We start from the raw sequence: 27,906 nt of genomic DNA on the forward strand, positions 1-27,906 counted from the left end.
TTTTCTCCTGATGTCAGGAGGTCGGGATCAGGAAGTGGACGTAGTTTTTCTCCTGATGTCAGGATGTCGGGATCAGGAAGTGGACGTAGTTTTTCTCCTGATGTCAGGATTTCAGGATCAGGAAGTGGACGTAGTTTTTCTCCTGATGTCAGGATGTCGGGATCAGGAAGTGGACGTAGTTTTCCTCCCGATGTCAGGATGTGGGGATCAGGAAGTGGTCCTACAAACACATGAGTGACAAAATCACAGTAAGTTAAGACAAAGGAAACATTACAAGCATAAAAACATTAATTACCAACAAATGATACCTGTGTAAGCTCTGCACAGCTGGACTGCACACATCTGTTTCCACCACCACCTCACTGGCAGGATCAGGGTGGAGCCCCTTACATGTCTTTTAATGGATAACTCTAAAAATATTGATGGAAAAAAACTCATCAAATTATCATCATGAATTGCACATACGGAGCACCAGGTTCTAACATCGACTGATTTAATGAACGGAACAGCGCCATCTAGTGTCCCGGAGACGGTGGTGCCTGTCAGATTCTGTTACAGCAGCCAGCCAGTTGGAAGATTTCATAAATACAATGGAGTTTTAATTGAATTCCAGCAGGACCACTTCTCATTGTGCAACCTTTAGTGATAATATATTTACACATGTTATAGATATTATCAAAGTAAGTGGTGTATTAGTAATAATATCAGTGATTTCATGTCTGTTTGTTTTTGTTTTTTTGCTGTTTACAATAAAAAACACAGAAACATTAAAAGAGAAAACAGATACAGTAGATATCAGTACACATGAGCCAGAACAGAGGAATCCCTGAAAAAGGTCCAGTGATCATACAAGCATATCAGTCATTCTCAAACTTTCTCATGTTTCTATTGACAATGAGAAGCAACAACACAACACTACTGCTTGGACATGTTTACTGGATCACATCATGGATGATGGATGTAATATACAGACATGACTTATGTTCACTCTGGAGGTGAGGGCTGATGTTCCCTTCCACAGGGAGAAGCTGCTGGTAGCTCACTCTCTATGTTCCTCTGGAGGTGAGGGGGGAACTCCTGTTCTCACTTTCATTGTCACTTTAATTTGAAAAAAACATATATTCTATTTTCACCAAGATGTTAGTGAGTTAGTTTTACCAGTAAATGGCTGCTCCATCCTCACTTCTCCTATAACCAGGCCCAAACACACACACACACACACGCACACACACACACACACACACACACACACACACACACACACACACACACACACACACACACACACACACACACACACACGCACACACACACACACACACACACACACACACACACACAACAGCCGGGCTTCCTGGGGGTCGTTTGGAGGGTCATAATTTATTTACACATGTTATAGATAATATCAAAGTAAGTGATGTATTAGTCAATGATATCAGTGATTTCATGTCTGTTTGTTTTAGTTTTTTTACTATTTACAATAAAAACCACAGAAACATTAAAACAGACAACAGATAGATGTCAACACAAATGAGTCAGAAGAGAGGAATCCCTGGAAAAACTAGTTATTGAGGTACAATCAGATGACTGGGAACTCATTTATAAATACAAGAGAAAGTGAAATATAAAGATGTTTAATGGATGACAAAGGGCTTAAAAATGCATCCAAGAAGAAGAATACATGACATAGAGAATCCAATAAATGATGAACGAAGGAGATGGAAAATAAATACAAGAAATGTAAAAATAAGTTCACTCATATGATGAGAAAATGTAGGAAGAATTATTTTAAGAAAGTCCCAGAAAACAATAAAGACCATGTCAGCAGTACATAGAAGGTTCTACATAGTATTATTCAACAGGCTTCCAGTAAGGATACTGTTCTTGAAAACAGACAAACTTCACAAACTACAGACCCACAATTCTCCCAAATCCTAGAAAAACTCTTCAACGACATACTAGATACATTTAGAGAAATGAACTCTAATTCATTAAATCTAGGTCAAACCAAAATCATGATATTTGGAAAATATGAAATAAATAAACAGGTAAAGGTTCATGTAGAGGGTGTAGATAGAGAAAAGGTGATTGAAGACATATTTCTCGAAAAATGTAAGGATGAGTACGAGCACATTACAACTCTACAAAGCTGATTTCCTTTGATCTCAGCGTCTCCATGGCTCCAGTGCTGATCTCCAATCAGATCAAAGGAGATCAGTGCCTTTTGCCATATTTGTAATATTGATGAAACTCTCCGAAAATAGTGCTTCATACTCGGATACATCACTGAGGAGAAGACCCGGTCGGTATGGAGCTCATCTCCTCCGGAGCTTAACCAGGCTCTCCAGCCGGTCCTGCGTACCCACACTTAAGCACCCCCGCTCGGACTAAACGCTTCCAGCCCGCCCCGCTGGAACCAGGCATTGGTTGCCTGATTACCAGACAACCAATGACAGATCGAGCGCAAGTTCACCTGGGAAATGGAGCTCTCCATGTTCAAAAATAAACTTTCAATCAATTCAATACTGGGACAAGATCCAGATACAGCCCGGAAGTGAAGTCTGTGACCAAGACTAGAGCAAAGGTTGTTAAAACCACCAGAACTGGGTCCATTGCGGGCGATCAAAATGATTTCAGGTTTTGAACCGTTCAGCTGTAAAAAGCTTTTGGACTTTCGTTCTTTACTTTTGTGAGGCAGGACAGGATAGAGGCAGAGTCCGTAGAGCAAGGCTTTATAGGGAAGTTCAGTTGTGTGTCGTCTTCATAAAAATGAAAGTTAACATTAAGGCCACCCAAAACAGAGCCTTAAGGGACACCACAACAAAGAGCAGCACAAGAGGAAGAGGTCTCTCCAAGCTGAACAGAAAATGATCTGTCTGATAAATACCAGGAAAACTATTTAAGAGCAACACCAGTGATGTCAACAAAAAATCAACCAATCAATGAAAAAAGTCCCTCTTTCATTACAGAGCTGAAGATGTGAGCACAAAGGAGTTTGGACTCTCAGACTGTTCATGTCCAAAAGATTCTTTCACATTAGTTCCTCATGTTAAAAAAAAGAAAAGGTAATATTTCATTACAAAGCTGAGATAACTGAACTCCACAGATTTAGTTGTTAGCAGTCAGCTCTATGGCCAGTTTGGGAATTGAACCCAAGACCTTGGTGAGATTAGCACCACACTCTGACCAGCTGAGCTAACCAGCCAATCACATGACTGATCCAGAAGAACCAGGAACCATCAGGTATCACCAGAAGAAGAACCAGACTCAGTGACCTGCAACTGTTGTGTTGTTTATTTCAGTAGTATCCAGACCATCTTGTTCATCGTAGGAACATTTTGATAGTTTTTCTCTGCCTGGCCGGCAAGTACATGTAGGGAGAGATCAGACGGAGATTACTGAGTGTATACTGAGAGCGCTGAATCTGAGTACAGTATATTGTTGTTAATAACTTTGATTTCCTCAACAAAAGACAGTACTGGAGAGGAGACAACTGTAGATTGTCCTGCTGTGTTTCTCCAAGGTAAGTACAGTAACTATCAACTTTTAATAAATCATCCATACTGGGGGTCAATATGACTTGATACAATGATAACTTTGTTTGGTTATGTACCAATTCATCATATATATACTGACGGCTGGTTAAGGTTTTATTGAAGGTTTGAATTTGGTAGTGTCGGGATTTATGGTTGGTTATTAGCATTCAATTACTGTAAGTAATAGATTACTGAAAGTAATAAATCACTGGAAGTAATTCATGAAAAATTGAAAGTATTAATGGAAGTAAACGGTCATTTACTCATTAACAACTCCTAAAGTAATTGAGTAATTACTTAAAAAGGAAAAAAAAAAGAATAAATTATCAAAAATTATTTATTAATAAAAAAATTATTAATTCGCATAAACTTGTCATTTATGTATTAATAATAAATCGGGGCACCACCAGAGAAACTGGAAATAGCTAATACCAAAATATCAGTCTCATTTGTAAAAAGTTTATTTAAAGCCAGGAAGGTAGGAAGTCTATGATGATCAAATATAATGAGTATAAGGACAAGATATAATTTTACCACGACACAGTGAATATGCAATCTGAAAATAGACAGACAATGGACACCGAAATGAATACCCGAGAGCTGCCATTGATAGTCGGATTACATTTTTTCTGTACTTGTTCTCAAGTATTTAACAGTGCACAACAGAGTGATTTCGTCACCAACTTTCCATTACACTGCTCACAACAAAACATCTCTTTTGTCGTAACCTCCACTTATCACTTATTTATAACAAACACTATTTTATAGTGTTACAACAAGATATACTTTGATATTTACTTTGATCTTGTCTCAAATTAAAGTCAACATCAAAGTGACAGTAGAATTTATTTTTCAAATTAAAGTGAACATCAAAATGTTTTTTTTTTCTTTTTTTAAATTAAAGTGAAAATGGTATTTTTTTCAAATTAAAAGTGAAGAGTGTCAACAACAGTCCCTGTCAGGTGGAAGTGGTCAAGCTCAACTGTTATCAATGAATGAAACAGATCAAATGTTGGTCAGGAACAATAGACTGGAGCAGCGTGTTGTCTTGGCCCACACACTCGTCCAAAGATGGAGTTTCTATTCAGACAAGCGAAGCTTCCTTCTATTGGCTGATGCCATGGGTCTTCTCTTGACAAGATGTCCTCAAATAAATGTGTCTTCTCCTTGAGGTGTGAGGAATTACCTCATTCTCAAGCAGTGTCTTGTCTGTTGCCGTGTGTCTTACTTCCAGATGTTTAGCCTCATGTTCAGACAGTGGTCTATGGTATCCATAGTGTTTTGTGTCAATCACCTTGCTTTGCCTGCTTGTAGGAACAGACCAGTTTGACCCCCAGGTTTTGCTGGGGTGAAAGTTCACAGGGGTGGAGCAAGTCTCCAACATATCATGAGCAGAACTGATGGCAGTGTCTCATTACTTGCTGATCTGAGGAAGTAAATCGATCTAAAGCTTTGAAAATGGCAGTGGTGGGATTTGAACCCACGCCTCCTGAGAGACTGGAGCCTTAATCCAGCGCCTTGGACCGCTCGGCCACACTACCTGCATCACCTTGAATTGAGTGCTCATCCAATATCTTGTCCTCCCTCGTCTTCCCTGCTTGTTGCTCCTGTCTTCTTCTGTCTCCTGTCAGAATCTAACAAGAGCCTCTCTTTACATCTGAACCGAACTGAAACGATGGAATTGATCAACTGGTCTCTCAATGCAATTGACCAAACTTTATCGACAAGACGATTGGGCAAGGGAGAGCCCACATGTCCCGAGGGGACATTTGCTGCCGGACACACGCTCGACTCCTGGGACAGCTGGAGGATCCTGTGTCTGTCAGTTCTTTCCATGGAGGACGTGGAAGACCTCTACATAACTGGATTTATGATAACAGGTCTGCTGCTGATTGGAGCTGGCAGCTTTCTGATCGATCACAAAGTGGAGAAGATGCAGGCAGCTGTATTGGGAAGGCTGCCAATCCTCACTGAGGGACTGTGCAGGGATTTGAACCCTCAGACTCGTGATAAATGAACTCAAAAGTACGCAAGACGTGACTCTTTAACATGTACGCACAATGGAAACCAACTTGGAGAATTGTAGAGCTCTACTGGAACGCTAAAATAAAACGGCCACCGTTTTGGAGCAGCATGGAGACCAGAGACACTGAAGGACAAGAGAAAGCTGAAGACGTCCTGACAGAAAACAAATCTTATCTACATTCAGATTCCCTCAGACGTCCAGAGGCCGAAAGCTAGATTGTTTTTCTATTTCTCCTGGATGTGGATGTTAAAACGGAGGCTCTGTCCTTCCCTGATGTCTCCTCACACCCGTCCCACTGGGAACTTGTCTCTGTTCAGAACTATCAAGGCCGTCTCACGACAACAGACGCTGGACTGACACTGCAGAGATAAACAACAGTACTGCTTCACCACCTCTGTTGGCCCCTCCCCTCCTCCCAACAGAGGCAGGTGGAGGAGGTGGGGGAGGTGAGCTGAGCTCCTAGGAGAGGCTGTGAGCTCCACCTACCTAACCCAGCGGCTGGCTGCAACCTAACCCCACCTCCTATGTCCACATGTGCTTTGTCTTGGGGACATGTTGTAACCTGTGTTGATGCTTTAAATGTGCTGAGGTGTTTTTGTTCCTATTACAGACTGTCCTCTCTTAGAACACAGTCTGAAATCTGTCTTTTCTTTCTCCTCTTCTCACCTCTCATTGTCTCTCTTTTGACAATAAAGTGTGATTGATTGATTGATTGATTGATTGATTGATTGATTGATTGATTGATTGATTGATTGATTGATTGATTGATTGATTGATTATTTAATAGTCCACAATGTATTAGAATTTACCATTTGAAGTCCATTTTTTCTAAATAGAATCCACTCTCTCTGTTCTGCCTTCTGTCTCTGTTTCCATTATTAATCCTACTAATTGATCAGCTGTGTCATTACAGGCTGTCACTGTAACAGAGTCTAATGTTGGATTTACTGTGTTTTAAGTAATATCTGGCTGTTGATCCATGATTTTATTTCATGTTTTGATGGTTCAAAGTTTGAGAGTTCATTTTTATTTTTGAAGTTAAAGCCGTTGATTCAGTCTCTTTTTGGCAGCGACCAAATTCAGCTCAGATCCAGATCAGATCCATAATGTGATTTGTTAACAAGGGAAAAAGGAAATGGTCTGTAAGGTGCAGTACAGCATGGCTCCGCCCCCTCCACAATGTGACAGGGTCTCAGTTATTTGGTGTATAACTAGTCCTGCACTGCTGGAGCACAGACACAAAAAGCTCATCAGGAACAGGTTGCTAGGACTTTTGTTAACGATTCAGATAACCGCTTCCAAACAATAATGTCAAATGTCCCGTACAAAGAAGATGGGAGAGGCTCCTCATGGAAGAGATGAAACGAGATTAAAGGAGATTAAAGGGGATCAACGTCTGTTGCCATGGAGATGCTGAGAACAAAGTAGAGGCAGGCACACACTATTTCATCTGGAATGTTCTTGTTTTAAGCACCTAAGGTATTTTAAAAACCTCAGGTGAGAACTGAGCAGTGTTGCCACATTTACCTTGAAAAGTAATCTGATTACTGATTACTAGTTACTCATTTAAAGGTAACTAGTTACTTTACTGATTACTTGTTTTTTCAAGTAACTAAATTCGATTATAAGTAACTTTTACTTACTTTCAGCATCTGCCGACAACACCCCCCCACCGTCTCAAGATAGAAATGACAACTGTTTTTTCTAAAAACTCAGTTCTGATCACTGCCTGGCCTCCTGCTGATACATATTTAACCTTTGACCTTCATTCTTTGTTGTATTTATATTCTTTTATTATCACATTTTTACTATTACTGCTATTTATTAGTACCAAGTTGTAGTCTGCCGTTGCACTATTTATCTATTTATTTATTTGCACTACCTGCTCTATGTGACCGTCTATGTGATAAATGTTTCAATCAGGGAGGAGGCATTTGACAGGATATCCATTCTGAGCAGAGTGGAGCAGTGGAGCAGAGAGCCGTCTGCGCTCTTTGAGAAGGTAAAGATGGTGTTGAGGTCATGAGGTCACCTTCAATGACTGGGAGGAAGTGGATCTGTGTGCTCTACTCTGCGTCATATGCATGGATTCTGTTCATCCAGCCATTCCAGTTGGAGTGTGGGAACTCGGGATGGTGGGCTTTGATCAGCCACCCCGCTGCCCAGAGTGAGGAGTGACTGCTCATGAGCAAGGCAGGAGGAGAGAAACATGAAGCTGTTTAATCCTGTCTGTTTCCTGATGACAAATGGAAGAAAGTTGACTTCAGCTCCTCTCAGGATCTTAGCTTTGTCCATTTAGTTGGCAGATTTTCATGTTTCTCTTACTATTGACAGTTTGACTCTTATTTTCCAGCAGGAGACAAAAAGTGTCCGGTCACAGTTTGGTTCAGTTTCACTCAGTGACAGTGAGAATCACTCAAACTGTGGGGGAAGGGTTCATGGAGCACTGAAGGTGGAACGCTTCACATTTCCTGGCTGGAATGAGCTGAAGTTTAAGCTTTGGTGGTTCAGTGGTAGAATTCTCTCCTGCCATTCAGGAGCCGGGGTTCGATTCCCGGCAAATGCAATAGATCTTTTCTTAACCCTCCTCATTTGTGAGCTTTCACAACCCAGTCTCATGTTAACGGGTCGGTTTTGAAATTTAGAAAATTTGGTTGGGCTGTGCTAACCGTCTGGACCAAAGTATGTCTTTACCGCACTGCCAAAACTTCAGCACTGCCATGTCCTGCACATACACTTTCCAGCTCACTAATGACTGTATATCAATCATGTAAAGCATGTAGCCTTGTTACTATATGAGCCCTGCAGCTCATTAACATGTTGGAGGGTAGATTTCCGTGATGCCCCTGAACGCATCACTCAAAGCTCTTAGCTCCTGCAGTTAAAACCAGACCAACCTCATGGCCCAGACACAAATGTTCTCTTTTATTACTGAAACAGACAAAATGTATTTGTAAAAACATTGAAATAGGCTGTGCAGTTGAACATTTAAAACAGTGCTTCACAGTAATGTGTCTGCTGTGAGGGGGCGTGGCCTATGAGTTTGACAGCTTCTTCTCAGAGTATGAACTCTCCTGCCTAACAAGCATTTCTTCAGCAGCTGGCTGACGTCACGGCCCAACTGTTCTTCTTGTTCTTTTGGGTTCTTATAGGACTATGCAGGGTTTGTTTCCAAGCCAATCCAAAAGATCCTTTCTCAACCATACCAAACGTACCAACCAAACGAGGTACCTGGCACATCGAGGGGAGGGGTTAAACATGATCATTCTTGATGATGTGGACTTGTTGGGTTTCTCCTGTTAAAACACCAAGAAATGACTGTGTTGTATTTGATGCAATATAAGTAAAGTTAAAGTGAATTAATGTTGTGAGGCACTGCTGGGATTTGAACCCAGGATCTCCTGTTTACGAAACAGGCACTTTGACCAGCTAAGCCACAGCGCCTCCTTTGGTGCATTTTCAGTGCTGCATTACCTGGTGTCAGATGTTCTGCAAACACATCTTTACATTCAATAACAGTGTGAAAAATATGGAGAAAAAAACATATTTGATTCTATGATCAGAATAATAAAGAGGAACTCAGCCCGTCACAGTACTAATATCAATACAAGAGAAGACTGACTCCTCACTAAAACTCAAAGGTTTGGTTCATCTGTTGACTTGCAGTGGTGGACACACTGATTTCTAGACCTTTGAAGTGGAAGATATGCAGTTCATATCCCATCCTACAGGGGGAGCTGCAGCACTCTCAGCTCTCCTACTTGCCTCTGTCTTCAATCTATTGGTACCAAGTGAAGTCCAGAGTTTTGATGGATGATGGTTCTCATAATATCTGAGGAACAACATCTCCTCCTTAGTATATTGGTCTGCAGCATCTGACCAATCACAATCATGGAGAAACTCTGCAGAGTAACATGCTGGTTTTCACATCTTTTGTGAAAATGCCTTGCTCAAGTTTTTGACATTGAGAATAAAATGAATTCATTCTTTGTAATACAACAGTTCAATCTGAGTCTGTATTGCTAATTGAAACTTGAATACCTTCTAGAACAGACTGATGGATATTTCCAATGACTGGATATTCTGGAGAAGCACTTCATGGACTAAGTCTACTGTGGATTTAGTCGACTGAAACTCTGATGATATTTAGTCGACTAAACTAGACTAAGACAAGACAGATTTCTGATGACTAAACTAAGACTAAAACTAAATGGTGAGTTCCTCAAAAGACTGAGACTAAATCAGAGTTTCTTGTCAAAATTATCACTGTGCAGAAGTTTTGAGTAGAAGTGTCTCCTCTGTCATTTAATACCATGTTTGTATGTTAACGATGTTAATATGTTGTTTTACATTTTCTTATAGTCTGCACCAGTCCTGATTGGTGTTTCACATTTGGTGAGTTTTGGAGAAGAAAGAAAGAAAGAAACACTACAGATGCAATAGGGTCCTCGCCTCCAGGCAGCTTCCCTTCTGGGCTCGGTCCCTAAAAAAAAAGTGCACAGAACCCGGTGTCCAGTGATGATGTCCTAGAAAGGGAACAACAAATGGACTCCAGAGTCTTACTGTGCAACTTTTATGTTCACATTGGCAACAGCTGGAATGGCTGGAAGGGGCCGTTCCCAGTCTGAACCTCATGGTTTTCAATTACAACACTAAAAGGCTTTGTACTTCCTGTTGGGGAATTGAACTACGGTTGCCTATGTGAGAGGCCGGGATACTCTCCACTATACGAGGATATGTGAGTTCCACCACTGTCTAAGTCTCTCAGGGGCGGAGCCAAACTCTGCACATAGCTTGTGTAACCACAGCGGAGTGTCACTCAAACTGTGGGGGAGGGGCTCACGCAGCACAGCAGTTGGATCACATGACCTCTCTTGGTGGGAATCTGCTGCTATGTGAGCATTGGTGGTTCAGTAGTAGAATTCTCGCCTGCCATGTGGGAGGCCCGGGTTCAATTCCCGGTCAATGCAAGACACCTTTTCTGAACCCTACTTTGTGAACAGTTGACATAAATATCACGCCGTGGGGTTTTTTCTTACTGGTCAACCTATGCTGCTTTTCTACTGGTACCTACTCAGCCCTACTTCACCTGACTTGCCTCACTTTTGACGCGTAACGCAGGCGGCGTTCCTAATTTGACCCCTAAACATTCTCCAAACCTCACCAAATTTGGCACATTCATCAGGACTGGTGCAGACTATAAGAAAATGTAAAAATTAACTCACGAAGTGCCAAAATGTGCTCTCTAGCGCCACCTACAATCACTTAAATGACCACCACAGCCATGGTGTGATCTCTCGAGGAATGTCGAAGAGAAATCAAACTAAAACTTATTTGATCATCTCATCAACACCTAAATATCACACAATGACACCCCTGACCTAAATCCAAAAGGAAGTCCACAATTTGCTTTTCAATTTGCCTTTCAAAATAAAATTTACACCCCAATATTAATCTGGCTCTCCCTCATACACTACCTCCTCTGAGGGTGAACATCATATCGGCTTCAAAACACTATTAACTGACAGGGGAGACACTTCTGCTCAAAACTTCTGTACAACTTTGTAGTTACTCGAGTGGTTTGGATTTTATTTGCTGTCAAAGATCACAATGCTGAATCCTGCCGCCTGCCTCCTCTCATTCAAATATATTGGAAAACCAAACACCACGGCCAGTAAGAATATTGTACAGATCAAACCAAAACTCACTTGTTCATCTCATCAAGATCTAAAAATCACACATTAACACCCCTGACCTAAATCCTACAGGAAGTCTGCAATTTGAATTTTTTTCCACACCTCAAACTTTAATATTCGCCATCGAGGAGGAAGTCTATTGTAACTAGAGGTTTGCGTTTCCAGAAGAAAATTCAAGTGTGAATGCTGAAGGGGCTGAAAAAAGCTGCTTTCTCCTTTGAATAAATCTCCTTTGATCCTTTGAACGGTGATCAGGATCACGTACTCCGGATCAGTTTGTTTGCAGTACAATAGCCTGTACTAGGAACCCTAATCAACATATCCAGGATCTCTCTGTTTCCTGGGTTGACTGATCCTGATCACCGTTACTACCAAGCAGGTTATCAACTCGCTGGTTCAACCCAGACCTACATGTGCGCGTTCCCATGAAAGGGGCGGAGCTTGCAGCGTCTGACCAATCACACACAGAGAAACTCAGCAGAGCAGTTGACAGATTACTGAAGGAGCAGTTAATCTCTGAGATTATGAAGAATTAAAACACATCCAGCAGCTAAAAGCAACACTGCTGCTGCAGCCAAAGCCAGAACATTCCTGACTTGTTAATGCTGATTTAGTGAGATTATACCAGATTAATTCATCAGCAATATAAACAGACAGCACGTCTGCTGATCAATCAGTTTCACTTTATTACAGCAGAACCGTGTCGGGCTGAACTTCCTCACTGATCTTCTTTTAGTTTAGATTTTCCATCCAGTTGTTTTGAGGCTGAGTTTCTCTTGTTAGAGTGTTTTATGTTGGAATATTAATTCATCACCGTGACGACAGGAGTAGTTCTGGTTCCATAAATTCATGGTTCTGCAGTTCTGTCAGGTGTGATCATTAAGCTCATCATTCCAGATCAACCCTCGTGGAGATAAACAGACCTGGAACAAGTCAAGAACAAAAACATCCTTCAAAGCCTCAGAGACCAGGATTTATTTTATTATGTCAAAAAGATTTCTAAATTCATTTCTCATCTCCGCTCTGCTGCAGCTCAGTGCTGGACCTGCCCACCAATCACCATCATTTAAGAATGGGCGGGGCATTTTCCAATTGGTCAGGAGGCGGAGCTTTGACATCTTATCCAGAACATAACCTGCTCCGGAGCAGGTTAGATTTTCAGGGTAAGTTACCAGGTGAGTTATCCTGGTGAGAAGTGAACTAGCATCATAGTACGGAAAACCAGAGTTTATCCTGAACTTATCTCGATAAGAGAAAATCCAGCTTCGTAGTACTCAGGCCTCAGGTCTCAGGCCTCAGGTCACACAGAGTTTACCAACATTGATGTGTTTGTGAAAATTTGAGTTGAAAAAGAGCAAGAAGAGCGCCCTCTAGCCAGGGGGATTAAAAGCTCACAGCACCTGCTATTCTCAGGCAGCCTCCCATACAAGCAGATGGTGCTAGATGGCGCTGTCTGTTCAACAAATGTTTGAAAACACACTTCATTGCCAATCTTTCAGCCTCTATCTTCAAACCAACAGCGCCATCTGGTGGAGTCAGAAAATAAAGAAAATGGTTGATGAGGCTTCATTTGGCCAAGGCTCCATCTAGGCTCAGTGCCGGTGTAAGATTGTAAAAGGACCCTCATAGAATCTGAACCCTGAGGTCCATTTTCCACAGCAGGATATATGGACCCCTAATATTTGTACTGAAATGTTAATAGAATTTAAGAACATATGATAGATAGTGAGTAACTATTTTATTCTAGATCAACGAGGAGAGAGAGACATACTGATGGTAGATTTTAAGAGAGTTTGAATCTTCTTGAGATTCCTTCAGTCTACAAGTTGATGATGAAGCAGGTTCATGAGTGACGACAACATCAACACTTTAGGAGCCACTGCCGTGACCCGGAGCTGAACCGGGGTTGCTGCAGCCACAACACAGAGTACTATCCACTATACGATCACGGCCACACGGACATGGATATAAAAAGATATATAGCATTCATTATGTTTTTAATTATTAGTTATTAGTGGGTCAGCTGTACAGTTTAGCTACGTCACATTAACACAGTAAAATGTCGGCTAATGTCTGGAGCTTCAGCTGTGATGTGATGAAGAAGTAATTTTCTTTGATGGACTGGTTGTTCTTATGAAGTGACCAGCAGGCTGAGAGAGAGAGAGAGAGAGAGAGAGAGAGAGAGAGAGAGAGAGAGAGAGAGAGAGAGAGAGAGAGAGAGAGCACAGACCTGTAACAAAGTATAAGTCCAATGAAATAGAAAGTATAGAGCCTTACCTTACTGTCAGCCTCCCTGAGTTTTTGTCTCCTCTTGCCTCAGCTGCACCTCGACACCCTGTCCATAAAAATCACAAACAGAAGGGCTGACAAGACACAACCTTGGTGGAGTACTATGTCTTCCAGAACTTTCCCAGGGAGGCTGTGAAGTGCGATACCCTGATGGTTCTATCTGCTGACTCTGTTTGGTGATGTCATAGTGATGTCATAAAAGAATAGAAATGATCAAAGTTATTTTACTTCGATCTTCACTTTGATCTTGACAAAATTATTATTTATTAACTTCACCAACCAAGTTAGGTTATGTTTTCATCTGCTGCATTTAATTATTGGTTTTTATGTATGTATGTATGTATGTATGTATGTATGTATGTATGTATGTATGTATGTATGTATGTATGTATGTATGTATGTACGTGTTTTAAGGACTTGCATGAAGTGTCACATTTCAGAGGGGTGGAGTCATGGGCCCTTACAACCTATTGGCTCTTTCACTTGTTAACAAATCACATTAAGATTCTGATGTGGATCTGAACTGAATTTGGTCGCTGCTAAAAACAGACTGGATCAACAGCTTTTATTCCAAAAATAAAAATAAAGTCTCACACCTGAACAATCAACATATAAAAAACAAAGTGAGTCCAACATCACCATGACCCCCTCCTACAAATGGTTGGTCTAGTTTTTTTTTTCATGTCGTGGTTTTATTTCCCATTGCCCCTGAAGGCAACAAACACACTCACCAAAGCCAAGCAGCAACCAACCAACCAATGAGCAACAGGAACAGCAGGCGAGGAGGTAAAAGGACAATGTGAGAGCAGACAGGTACTATCAATGCTTGTCTGGTAACAGCAGGGACAGAAAGACAACAAAGACACTCTCAGACCCTCACTCACCTCTCTCTCTCTCCTACACACACACACACACACACACACACACACACACACACACACACACACACACACACACACACGTCCATCAGGACCTGAAGCTTTGATGAAAAACGGTGTACATACCATGAAATAAATGCTGAAATTCTTAACCCTTGTGTCTTCCAAATCTTTAGATCTGAAACTGAAGTGGCTTCATGTCTTTCTTCAGTACGTTTCCACCGTCCAGGTGACACTTGTAGTTTAATCCTCTGCTATGGCTCCATGTGGGTGTGAAGCCCCCCACAAAGCCCCCCTAAATGCTAATTTAATGACATGTGTCTCAACACTGACTACTCACATGATCCAACACTCGTTTAGAGTCAGTGGCTCACATGAATTGGGAGCTATTGAGCAAAATTACAGTATTTTTCATTAAAATGTGATGAAAAATACAGTAATTTTGCTCAACAGCTCCCAGGTCATGTGACCTATTGACTCCAAATCAGTGTTGTATTGTGTCACTAGTCATGCTTGTTCAGACACATGTTGTTGAATTAGCATTAAATGGTTTTAATGAAAAATATTACAATATTTTTGAAAAATATAGTAATTTTGCTCAGTAGCTTCCAGGTCATGTGACCTACTGGCTCAAAGTCTGTATTGGATCCCATAAGTATATAAGCTGATGAAGGTACAGCTCTTCCTGTGACCTCTTAATGGTAATTTTTTTTATCATATTCACATATTTCTAAAAAAAACAACTTTTCTGGAGCTTAATAACTCCCAGGTAACAGATTCCAAATCTGTGTTGAATCACGTCTCCCACAACACGAGTTACTAATCAGTCCATATTCGAAAAACAAAGTTGAAACCATATCATTTCAAAATGTCCTTTATTTTGAAAAGTGAGAGCTCAACTCTGCTTGAGACATTACCGTAAAGTTCCCATTACGAGCGACCATAAAAATGTTGGCGCGGCTCACTTCACCAAACAGAAACGAAGGACGGCTGGCTTGACCGCTGTGTCGGACAACAACTGACTATTTACTTTAATCAACCCTTGTAGCCCTGCATAACTTACACTTGGTCCATCCATCCATCCATCCATCCATCCATCCATATTCTTCCGCTTATCCGTTTCCGGGTTGCGGGGGTGACAGTCTGAGCACTGTCACCCAGATCACATCACACCTAATTAAGAACCTTCTTGCAGGTGGTGAGCCCACAGGAACACTTGGTACATTGCTTTAGTAATCTATTACTCCAGTAATCCATTACTTTGGTGGTCTACCACTAGTGATCAGTAATTGTCCAAAAGTAAATAGCAATTTACCTGTTTGATGATTTGTTTATATGTAAATGACCTCTGGTGGTTCAGAACCTTCCATTGGCCGATCACTAGAGTAATTTGCATATTCTGATCAAACCCGAACCCCAACAATACTTTCACTCACCAAACCTTTCTTCCTGGTATTTCTTGTCCTACAATAAAACAACCACTTTGTCCTGCAGGACAAATCACGTTGTGTCTCCTGCCCAGCAGCTCTCATGTCTCTCACTCGCTCCACTTCCACCTGTTACATTTCTTAAAGGGAAACACGCTCCCCTCTCTCTCACTTCCTGTCGTTTTCCTTCAACGGAGGGAAAGTTTCATTCAGACCAAAGTTTTATCCACAAGATGAACCAGAGTGACACCGTCACCAAAACCTTGTCGAAATTTGGGTTGTTGTTCATAGAATGAATTTACTCAGCTCAGCACAGTTTTACCTCCTGTCTGGTTCTTCTGTCTGCCACAGACATGGTGGACTGAAATTCACTAGCAGCTTTTAATAAAGACCTTTTCATGATTAATATTCTTGTTTTTGGGGGGGTCACTTCTTTTATTTTAAGAATTGACAGAACTATTTGATAATATCACATCCAAACTGTAAAAACATTGTTCAATATGTTTGTTTCTTTAAGAAACTCAGACTAACGTGTTACTACAGAAGAGTTTTAGGGCCACTCATGAGAAAATAAAATAAGAGTTTTTTTTCTTTTAATGTAATTTGATAAAAATTCCAAATGTTGATATACTTTTTCATCATACAATATGATAACAAAGTTGAAATACTGCGTCATTTTGCAGAACTTCCTGTCCATCCACCAGGTGGCGCTATCACTGTGACTGTATATTGGTCTATGGAATTGATCAGGGCAGGACTCTGATCACACATGTAAAGAACTGTATAATAAGTGTAGTACTGAGTAACAGTCACCTTGATCCAGTGATACAACATAGTAACAGTGAGGAATTAATATTCCAACAAACAAACAGGCTCACACGGGGGGTGGAGCCTCAAAAGAACTCAATGAAAATGTAAAGTAAAGGAAGAGCAGTGAGGAAGCTCTGCCTGAAACGTCTGTGCTGGAATAAAGTGAAACTGACTGATCACAGTGTTTCTATTGTCCCATGAATTAATATTGTAGAATCTCACAAAGTGACTCATTAACAGAGTCGCTCATTTTCTGCAGCAATCCTTCCTGGGTTTTGTTGCAGCAACAGTGTTGCTTTGTACTGGATGATGGGTTTGATTTCTTCATCTGATTAAAGACACATGTTGGTTAAGAAATTGTTTGGTAATGATTTAGTTGACAGATTTGTGATATATATCATAAACTGCTCTGACTACAACCATGAAATCCTCACTAACAGACAACACTTCCATAAATACTCACCTCCAGCAAGCAGCCACACACCACAATCCAAACTGCCCTGAGGTCTGTACTACAAACCCTGATCAACACATCCAGGATCTCTCAGTTTCCTGGTTGACTGATCCAGACAAAGCAACTCGAGAGCAGCTGGGATGTTCATATATGTTATATATGTTGCTATATTTACCTCTAGTTCACTACACATGGCAGAGAAATAAAGAAATCCCTCCCAGACCTGCTCAGCTGTATTCTGGCTCTTATATTGGTAGAATCATTACACATTACACTCTAGAATCATTACACTCCTATGATAATAATCATTGTGCCTCCATTTTGTCTCTTGCTGCCGACTCGTATCGTCTCCATAATAGAGGACAGATGCTGCAATGTTTTGATTTTTAAGTTTAGAGGCTTTTTTTGTGTTTTTCATCAAACCTCCGTCCACCTTGAATGAGAATTTTATTTTATTTTTTCACAGCACACTATTCCTGAATGTTAATATGTATGTTAGCTAATGTGTACTGTGTAAAGACATTTCAATAAAGTACTCGTAGAAGTGAAAAAGTATCAGAAAATAAAAGTAACAGTGAAAAAGTATCAATAACCTACCAACCTACACTCGGTAGAGCACAGATGTTCACCAAAGCCACATTTGTTTACGGAACCGAGTTAGCATGATATCCATTAGCTCATCTCAATGCTAACTAGGTAGACTAGGTCGCTACAACACTGAGCAGGCAGCATCTCCATGGCAACAGGCACTGATCTCCTTTGATCTCCATGAGGTGTCTCTCTCATCTGCTGAATTGAAGAAAGCCCAACTGAAGTCACTCAGTTCTCACCTTAAGTGTCCATATGTTCTGCCCTTAATTTTGTAGTCGTATTGGTGCTTTGTTTCAAAATATGAAATAAAATCATAGATCAACAGCCAGATATTACTTAAAACAAAGTCAATCCAACATTAGACACTGTGACAGTGACAGCCTGTAATGACACAGCTGATCAATTTGTAGGATTAATAATGAAAACAGAGACAGAAGGCAGAATAGAGAGTGTGGATTGTATTTTGATGTAAATGGACTTCAAATGGTAAATTGTAATAGATTGTGGACTATTAAATACTACATTGTGACATGTGATAAACTGTAGGGCCAGTTGATATTAAACGAACCAAAAAACAAATATGTTATGGAAGAAACATACTTATTTAAAAGCACATAACTGAACCAATATAAAGTTGTATACAACATATATATACATATTTACACGTATATAATAGGGCCTCTGTTATTGATCATATCATTCACACATGTCGAAAAACCTGTTAAATCCAGAATCTACCGTCTTGGCTCCTTGTAGTACAGAGTCACTATGTGCCACTTATAGTACTAACCCCCTTTTAGCTCCACTGTTTATGAGTTCATCATGAAATGTGTCGGCGTTGCTGTTTGAAAGCTCCTCAAAGTGAATAAAGCCCCGATACTGTTGGTTGAGTCCTTTTGCTTCTTGAAGATGTTGCTGGTTGGTCTGGGAGGAGGATTCTCACACACAAAGTCAAAACCTCTTCTGAAATTTAACACAAAGGATCATGGTTGATGACCAAAAGGCTCATCCAGGAATTGAACCCGGGACCTCTCACACCCTAAGTGAGAATCATCCTCGTAGACCAACGAGCAGACATGTTGAAGAAGCTAAAGGACTCCAGTGATTGTCATAAAGCTGCAGGTTTGGAGCATTTCCACACTTCAAGTCAGGGCCGGCTTGGAGTTTGTATGTTCTCCTTGTCCCTCCTGGGTTTTCTCCAGGTGCTCCTGTTTTCCTGAAAACCTCCAAACATATATTTCAGGCTCATTGGTGACATAATTCCTGAATCTCAAAATATCAAAGAAACACATTTTAAACCAACGTTCAAGTGTTGAAGTTGATTGAGGACAACTTGTGTCTGAAATGGAGGAACCAAGGGTTCTTGTGGGTAATATGGGACTAAGAGCTCTTTAAGATAGGATGGAGCCTGGTTGTTAAGAGCTTTAGAGGTTAAAGAAGGATTTTAAATTCTATTGTAGATTGAACAAGAAGCCAATGAAGAGAAGCTCATATTGTAGTGATGTGGTCTCTCCTGCTGGTTCCTGTCAGGACTCTCACTGCAGCTTTTCTATCACTTCAACACTTCAACATTTCAACACTTCTCATTTTGTTCTGCTCGTCATGGAGGAGATACTGAGACTGATGACATCACAGTGATGTCAGAAAGGAGCGCTTGCCATGTTGTCACGGTAACTGTTGCATCATAGAATGAATTCACTCGGCTCGGCACAGCTTTACCTCCTGTCTGGTTCTTCTGTCTGCCACAGACTGTAAACACAATGTTGGAGATGTTTTTTAAGAAGCTCAGACCAGCTGGTTATTACAGAAGAGTATTAGAGCCTCTCATGAGAACATAAGAGAAGAGTTAGTATTGTTTATTTCATCATCGCCCCTTTTATGTGAACGAGCTCTGATCAGGATGGAACAGCCTGGTTGAATTACTGAGTTGATCACCTGCTTCGTAGTAACGCTTATCAAGGAATGAAAATGTTTGTCAATCCAGATAACGGAGAGAGATCTGGATTGGTGGAGTTGGTGAGGAACCAGAGAGCTGATGGGGGTCAAAGGTCATGCTCAGGGAGCCACAGTGGTGAGTGGTCAGCTGTAGGATTCATCACTGTGAACCACTGCTTGAAAAGAGAGCACCGCCCAACGTGGGACTCAAACCCACAACCCTGAGATGAAGAGTCTCATGCTCTAGCGACTGAGCTCGTCAGGCAACTTGTCATGTAGTGATGAAGGACGACTGTAATGTCCTACACAGGAGACCTTCAGGGACCACGGTTGACTGTGGCTATTTGAAGCTCCATCCACCGTTGCTATGGATACAGGAGCAGGAGCAGAACTCTTTCAGAACCATGACATCATCACAAGAACAGCTGGTAGAAGACAGGATGATAAGAATGATAAGAAGATGATAAGAAGTGGAGGAGTTTGTTTTGTCAGACAGAGAAGTGACTCAGGTTTCTGAGTGAGTTCTGTCAGAGCCTCTTCAGCTTGTGTGTCTCATCAGGTCTTTCTGGGCCGTTCACACCTGGTTAACATCTGTTTCAGGGTGTTGGGATTTATGGTTGGTTAATGGCATTAAATTACTGAAAGTAATAAATCACTGGAAGTAATTGTATGAAAAATATATATTATTAATGGACGTAAACAGTCATTTACTCATCAACAACTCCTAAAGTAATCGAGTAATTACTTAAAAGTTAATTTAAAAGTTAAAATTTGTTTTTTATTTATTAATAATGAAAATGGGGGGCACTACCAGATAAACTGGAAATAGCTAATACCAAAATATGAGTCTCGTTTGTATAAAGGTTTATTTAAGTTAGTTAATATATCTGTGTAAAAATATAACAATCTTAAATAAAAATAAAAGGGGAGGTGTGAGATCCAAGCACAGACTGTTACAAACCAGTGAACTGTCAACAATAAATACACAATTATCACCAAGAATCGTTCAATTCAGCTAACAGGGGTTTAATAACAAAATGTATTAATTTCATAAATAATTCTGAAATCATCTCATAAATCAACACATTCAAGTAGCAAACGACATCTAACACTGAGATTTAATCTATTAAACAGCAAACACTATGTACAAAGAGTGTGTGTGTGTGTGTGTGTGTGTGTGTGTGTGTGTGTGTGTGTGTGTGTGTGTGTGTGTGTGTGTGTGTGTGTGTGTGTGTGTGTGTGTGTGTGTGTGTGTGTGTGTGTGTGTGTGTGTGTGTCTGGCCTGGAGTGATGAATGGAATGGGTGTAATGACCTTGAATGTCCACCAGAGGGAGGCAGACGTTGGCGGGTCAATGTGGTGACTGTGACGACGGCACAGAGAGGGAGAGCGCAATGGCCTGATGTGTCCACCAGGTGGATGTCAAGAGGAATTGCAATGAACCACATGACCACTAGAGGCATTTGATTCGCTCTTTCTGGGGACGCAGCAGTTGCTTAGCGACCAGATAAACAAGATGCCCGTTGCGCGAGTATGCGCAAGGGGGTCTCGGAACGATGCGGTCTCACCTACTCCCGTAAAGACTGGTGGACTTTGTGGGCCCGGTTCTGAGCGCCGGAATTCTAACGAGACATGCAGTTAGAACTCTGGTGATGGATGTGGATGTGGTTTAGCAGCACCAGATAGCAGTTTGGCTGCTAAATGTGACTGTGTGTGTGTGTGAGCTTATCTGATCAGATAACAGGAGCGGCGGCGGATTAGTGAAGGAGGGGGAGAGAGAGAAGGGAGTTAAAAAGTTCTGGGCCGGTCCACGTGAGTTAACACGCGGCTCCTTGTGTCTCCGTACGAAGTCCTGCGTCTGGATGGACGTGAATCCGTCTTGGAGACGGTGTGTCTTCGCAGGTGGGACTTTTATACCGGCGCATCATGGTCCGGCTCCCTGCTGTGCTCGCCATGGCCTTGGCCAATCAGAGCCGGGTTGGCTTCAGAGTTTCCGGGGCGTTTTCTATGGCTGTGGATGCAGTTGGTGGATCCCCCTGGTGGTGAGATGCAGGGATGCAGCTTCTAGGGAGGGGTTGCTGTGGACCCCCTGGTGGGGGTCACGTGACCAATGGTGAATTTTTCCAGTGGCGACCAAATGTTCCTTTGTCCTGAGGGGGTGAGCCATGGAGGCCAGGCCCAACACAATGAACCAACACATGAAGAGGAGGAGGAGGAGCAGGAAGAGGAAGAGGAAGAGGAGTAGGAGGAGCAGGAGGTTCAGCCCACACAGTGATGGTTCTGCATCACATTCAGAGGAACCCTGGAAGAAGAGGAGCAGGAAGAGGAGGAGGAGGAGGAGCAGGCTGAGGAGGAGGAGGAGGCGGAGGAGAAGGAGGAAGAAGAGGAGGAGGAGGAGCAGCAGGAAGAGGAGGAGGAGGAAGAGGAGGAGGAGGAGGAGCAGGCTGAGGAGGAGGAGGAGAAAGAAGAGGAGGAAGAGGAGGAGGAGGGTGAGTCCACACAGTTATGGTTCGACGTCACATCCCCAGGAACCCTGGTTTGATGGGGGTGGACCTTCAGGACACACAGCGTCCTCTCTGCTCTCCTCAGTGGATCTTCAGGACACACAGCGTCCTCTCTACCCCCACCACCTGCAGAGAGATGAGAGAGATGAGAGGTGATGAGGAGAGTCTCTGTGGAGCAGCCAGGACTTCAGTCCTGTCCACAGCAGCAGCTCAGAGCTCATGAAGGACCACCACTGTCAGACCAACACAACAAGCCTGAGGCTCCTCTGATTGGCTGACTGTGTCCTCTGCTGTCCAATCCTGAAGCTGCTCAGCGTTCTCCTCTCACAGCCTCACTGAGCAGTCAAACTCTGGATCTTTGTTCTCACACTAACTGTGTTTAGTAGAAACCTGCTGGAAGCAGCATGGACTCACTCCAACATCTACTGACCTGAGAGTCTGCAGGCTGCAGTCTGGACTCTGCTGAAGACCAACCAGCTGCTGCACATCTGGACCCTGAAGCTTGTTGTAACGCAGGTCGAGCTCCTTCAGGAGGGAGGGGTTGGACTTCAGAGCTGAGGCCACAGAAGAACAGCTGATCTTTGACAACCTGCAGCCCCTCAACCTGAATAAAGAGAGAAAGCAGCAGAATGAATGAGGAGAACCAATCAGATGTGTTGATGGAGAAATGAGCAGCTCCACATTACTGAGTCCTGATCAATGAGCTGTTCTGTTGTTGTGGATCTTCATCACACTCATCCTCCACATGTCAGCACAACATTGCCACTCCTCCTCATGTCCACACACATCAGTAACAAGCTGCTGAGCTCAGTCCATCTCTCACTGCAGGATCAGAGTCTCACATCACAGCTGCTCACAAACATTTCTCCTTCTACAACAGTAACAGACAGTCAACTGACCCCAGAGTCTCCAGACTACAGAGTGGACTCTCCAGAAAACCACACAGCTGCTCAACTCCTGAATCCTGCAGCTGGTTCCCACTCAGGTCCAGATGTTTCAGATGTTTCAGGAGGGAGGGGTTGGACTTCAGAGCTGAGGCCACAGAAGAACAGCTGATCTCTGACAAACTGCAGTTAATCAACCTGAATAAAGAGAGAAAGAAGTGAGATTAGAGGACAAAGTTTGATGTTGAAGTCATTGAGACTGAAGAAGGTTCAGACTGGAAGAGTTTAGAAATGTACAGTAACATGCTGCAGAGCTCAGTCCATCTCTGTCCTCCAACATCTGGATCACAACACACACACACACACACACACACACACACACACACACACACACACACACACACACACACACACACACACACACACACACACACACACACACACAGTTCTTCAGATACAGTAGAACCTCTGAGGACCAGGTCAGAGCTCCACCCTGTACTGGACACGTCACTGTGGACGGACACATATTTACCTGTTAACACACCTTAATGAGGACAACCTGCCTGACGAGGACAACAGACAGGTTCTCCTGCTAAATTCCAAGCTGAGCGACACTGAAAGGACCAGAAAACTTGGTCTGGAGCAGATTATTGTAATATTCAGACATTGTGGTGTCAGGAGGTTAGTTTGAGAGGTGAATTCTGGCCGCCTCCCTGCAGCCCAGTGCTGCTCTGTGGAGCTGCTCTCCTTTAGTTTCACTTTCCCTTTCCAGCAGAGAACATGAGGCCCAAACTGACCAGAGGCTCTAATCTGGTCCCACCAAGCAAGAGCTTATAGAGGATTTACACAACTTTCTTTTTCACATTTCTTTCTATTTTGCTCCACAATGTTTCATTAAAATTTACTTTATGTTGAGATTGTTGTCATTTTCAGTACAAACTCTTTGATCTTGTAAAAATATAAATAATTTCATTACATCCACTGTGACAACAACAAAGAAAAACTTTGAAGTGTAAAGTTAAAGGTTATTATAGTAATATTGTACCAGTCTGGTCCACTCAGGATGAAACTGGACTGTATGTGGTCCCTGAAGTACATTAAATCTGATTTAATAATTACCTTGTATACATCTTATATACATGAATATATGGATATATATTGTATACATCTTTGTACTGGTTCAGTTATGTGCTTTTAAATAACCAGAACATATTTAGTGTTTGGTTTGTTCAATATCAACTGGTCCTACAATTTGAAATGTTTTAGTTTTTTATCCCATTAATCTATTAATCTAAAAATAATCACTGATTAATCGATTATTATAATAATAGTTAGTTGCAGCCCCAGTTGACGGTGAATTCTCCACTGCAGCACCTTGCTTCTTCTACCAAGCTTTGAAATGTGGAGCTCCACACGGCTCTGCCACAGTCACAGGACTAAAGCCCAGAGAAGAAGTCTCAGTTTCTCATGGAGATCCTCAGTGTGGATCATCTCATATCAGCCTGATGTCTGACCTTTAGTGTCAACACAACTTTCACTGCACACAAACTCAAACATGGAGTCTGACCTCAGAGTCTCCAGACTACAGAGTGGACTCTCCAGAAAACCACACAGCTGCTCAACTCCTGAACCCTGCAGCTGGTTCCCACTCAGGTCCAGATGTTTCAGATGTTTCAGGAGGGAGGGGTTGGACTTCAGAGCTGAGGCCACAGAAGAACAGCTGATCTCTGACCAACTGCAGCCCCTCAACCTGAATAAAGAGAGAAAGAAGTGAGATTAGAGGACAAAGTTTGATGTTGAAGTCATTGAGACTGAAGAAGGTTCAGACTGGAAGAGTTTAGAAATGTAAAGTCCAAACAGCTGAAGCCACCAGGAGGAGAAGAGTCTCATCAACATGCTGATCACTAACATGCTGCAGAGCTCAGTCCATCTCTGTCCTCCAACATCTGGATCACAACACACACACACACACACACACACACACACACACACACACACACACACACACACACACACACACACACACACACACACACACACACACACACACACACACACACACACACACACACACACACACACACACACACACACAAACACTCCTCCTTGTCCTCTTGTTCCTCCTCCTCCTCCTCCTCCTCCTCCTATTCCTACTCCTGCTCCTCCTGCTCCTCCCCCTCCTCCTCCTGCTACTCCTCTTCCTCCTCTTGCTCTGTTTTCCTCTTCCTGCTCCACCCCTCCCCACCTCCTCCTCCCCCTCTTGCTCTGTTCTCCTCCTCTTCTCCCTCCTACCCCTCCTCCTCCTCCTCCTCTTCTTCCTCCTCCTCCCCCTCCTCCTGCTAGTCCTGTTAATCCTCCTGCTCCTCCTCCCCCTCCTCCCCGTCCTCCTGCTCCTACTCCTCCCCCTTCCCCTCTTGATCTGTTCTCCTCCTCCTCCTCCACTCCTCCTCCCCTTCCTACTCCTCCTCCTCCTCCTCCTCCTCTTGCTCTTGCTCTTGCTCTTGCTCTTGCTCTGTTCTCCTCCTACTCCTCCTCCTCCTCCTCCTCCTCCTCCACCCTGTGCTGGAGGCTCCGCCCCTCTGCAGGGATCTTTGGGATCATTATGTTACATTACTGCATGGAAGTGAAGCCAGAGTGTTTTATGAAGTAATCATGGAACCTGATTGGAACTAACTTCACTTCCAGGTCTTGTATGGCGTTCTGACCGCAGGCTGAGGTCTGCATGAGGCAGCAGGGGGCGCTCCGCTATGAGACGCATCATTAATAGAACTTCTTTCTGATGAAGCCAGACTTTTGCTTCATCAGTAACGACTAAACAAACCACATACTACTGGAAAGGAAAGCTTGGATTTGGAGCCATAAAATGATCCTTTTAACGGCTTCATGTGAAAGAAAAGTAGAATCAGAGTGTTTCTGTAGGTTGTCATTGTCCCTCATCACGGTGTGTTAACAGTTAAATATGTGTCCGTGCACAGTGACGTGTCTGCTCAGTACAGGGTGGAGCTCTTACCGCTCCACACCTCACAGGTTCTACTGGAGTCACAAGAAGTTGGAGGAGCATGGAGCGGTGACGTCAGCGTGAACAGAGCCGCTCGGAGGGGCCTGGAGGCTACAATGACATCATTCGGCCGCACAGAGCCGTACAGAGCTCGCCGACGCGTCAAGAATAAAACAGGCTTTAAGGATCAGTGGCGCCACCAGCTGGAATCCTGTACTCACTGTGAGTACAATTCTTTTGAAGGTGTGGAAAAAAAAAAAAGTTAAAGCCTTGGGCTGCTGTTTCTAGAGCTACAGACACAGAACTAATTCATAGAGCTACACAGAAAAGAATCTCCCATGAACACACCTCTCGCCCTTGTCACAGTTGCATGTTTACCAACTCGTCACAAGAGGGCAGTATTGCACCGTGTGTGTGTGTGTGTGTGTGTGTGTGTGTGTGTGTGTGTGTGTGTGTGTGTGTGTGTGTGTATGTGTGTGTATGTGTGTGTGTGTGTGTGTGTGTGTGTGTGTGTGTGTGTGTGTGTGTGTGTGTGTGTGTGTGTGAGAGAGAGAGAATCAGCACTGCCGATGTGGACATCAAGAAGAAATGATTGTTAAAGGAGAACCGTTTCAAATAAAGACAAAATGTCGTGTCATTCAAAGCACAAAACCTTTAAACTGGACGAGGAGGCGGATTCGGTGTTCAAAACTTTGACGACTAATAAAAACAGAACCGCTCCACCACTGAAAATGATATTGGGGATTATTGAGGAGGAGAGTCTCCTCTGTCATTTAGCAGGTTTCTGAAGTTGATAGATATTCGTGCTCAGAGTAGCTAACGTTTGAAAATCTTACTTTAAAAGGCAAATTGCAGACTTCCTGTCAGATTTAGGTCAGGGGTTCCAGCATGTGATTTGTCGGGCTCAATGAGACGAACAATTGAGTTTTGGTTTGATCTCTCTACGACATTCCTGTGGGCCGTGGTGCCCATTTTGGTTTTTCTAGGTGGCGCTAGAGAGACATTTTGGCTCTCTGGGGCTTAATGAGCGTGCCAAATTTGGTGAGTTTTTGAGCATGTTTAGGGGGGTTTTATACAGGTTTTTTTTGGTTTTTTTTTGCGAAAAACTAATATTAATAAACATTTTAAATACAACAGGGTCCTGCCCTCCAGGTCCTGGCCTCCTTTGGAGGTCCTGGTCTTTCTGCTCGGTCCCTCATAATGGTCACATCAGCTCAAACATCTGCAATTAAAAAATCTTTTACTGCCAGAGTGCAGAATACCTGCAGATGTTCCAGCCCTTGGTTTGACATGCTGCTCTGATTTTGGCCCTCGAGGAAAACTAATTGAGGAGCCCCGGTGTTAAGGATAAAAAAAGGTGCAGCAATTTAAAGCGTATTTAAAAGATGTTAAAAAGTCAATAGGACTAAATTACAGCTCAGGGTTAAAACAATAAATGAAATAAGTTCAAAGTGATTAAAACTACCCTATAGATATATTTTATTGTACTGTGTCTCAAATAGAGTTTAAAAGGCTCAAATAGAGTAGTACTTTTCAGGCGAAAGCAGTAGTGTGTTACTCTAAAAGGCCAGCAGAGGGCGCATGGCGATTGAAGGAGCCTAAAAGCTGCACAGAGGCAGCAGCACATTAAATCCTGCAGCCGAGCCAAACACCAGCTCAAGTGGTCTGCCTCTTTGTTTCCTATTACAGGATGGAATCACACCCCTACATGACACACACTGGGTCAGGGGGGCAACAATGGCAGAGTGAGGGAGAGTTTGGAGCTCCAGCTGGGAGATCAGTGACTCTTCATCCAGGAGAGATCAGCCTGCTTTGAAAGCTGAAGCTCAACATGGAGCGTGTCAGAGGTTGACGGAGAATTCTCCACTGCAGCACCTTG

The 27,906-nt window shown here is 42.6% G+C and overlaps 2 protein-coding genes across 7 annotated transcripts in view; one reads left to right on the plus strand and one right to left on the minus strand.

The window, feature by feature from the left end:
• Positions 1–27,906, minus strand: part of LOC308120878 (NLR family CARD domain-containing protein 3-like) — a 191,272-nt gene that overhangs the window by 151,370 nt on the left and 11,996 nt on the right. For 2 of the 5 annotated variants that reach the window (XM_080481777.1, XM_080481775.1), the window contains 2 exons: positions 22,572–22,749; positions 20,661–22,225 (listed from right to left, as the gene is read on the minus strand). The exons of 1 other annotated variant lie outside the window; for it this stretch is intronic. In XM_080481777.1, coding sequence (XP_080337903.1) covers positions 22,145–22,225; positions 22,572–22,749 — 259 coding nt within the window. In that variant the 3' untranslated portion in view covers positions 20,661–22,144. Of the gene's footprint in view, positions 1–20,660; positions 22,272–22,571; positions 22,750–24,596; positions 24,780–27,906 lie in introns of those variants that run through there. 2 more of the 5 variants (XM_080481774.1, XM_080481773.1) reach the window with 2 other exon arrangements.
• LOC308120877 (NACHT, LRR and PYD domains-containing protein 12-like) overlaps positions 1–27,906 on the plus strand; it is a 344,912-nt gene that overhangs the window by 120,111 nt on the left and 196,895 nt on the right. The window lies entirely within an intron of this gene.

This window comes from Lipophrys pholis (assembly GCF_963383615.2).
Source record: "Lipophrys pholis genome assembly, chromosome: 15".
NCBI lineage: Eukaryota > Metazoa > Chordata > Actinopteri > Blenniiformes > Blenniidae > Lipophrys > Lipophrys pholis.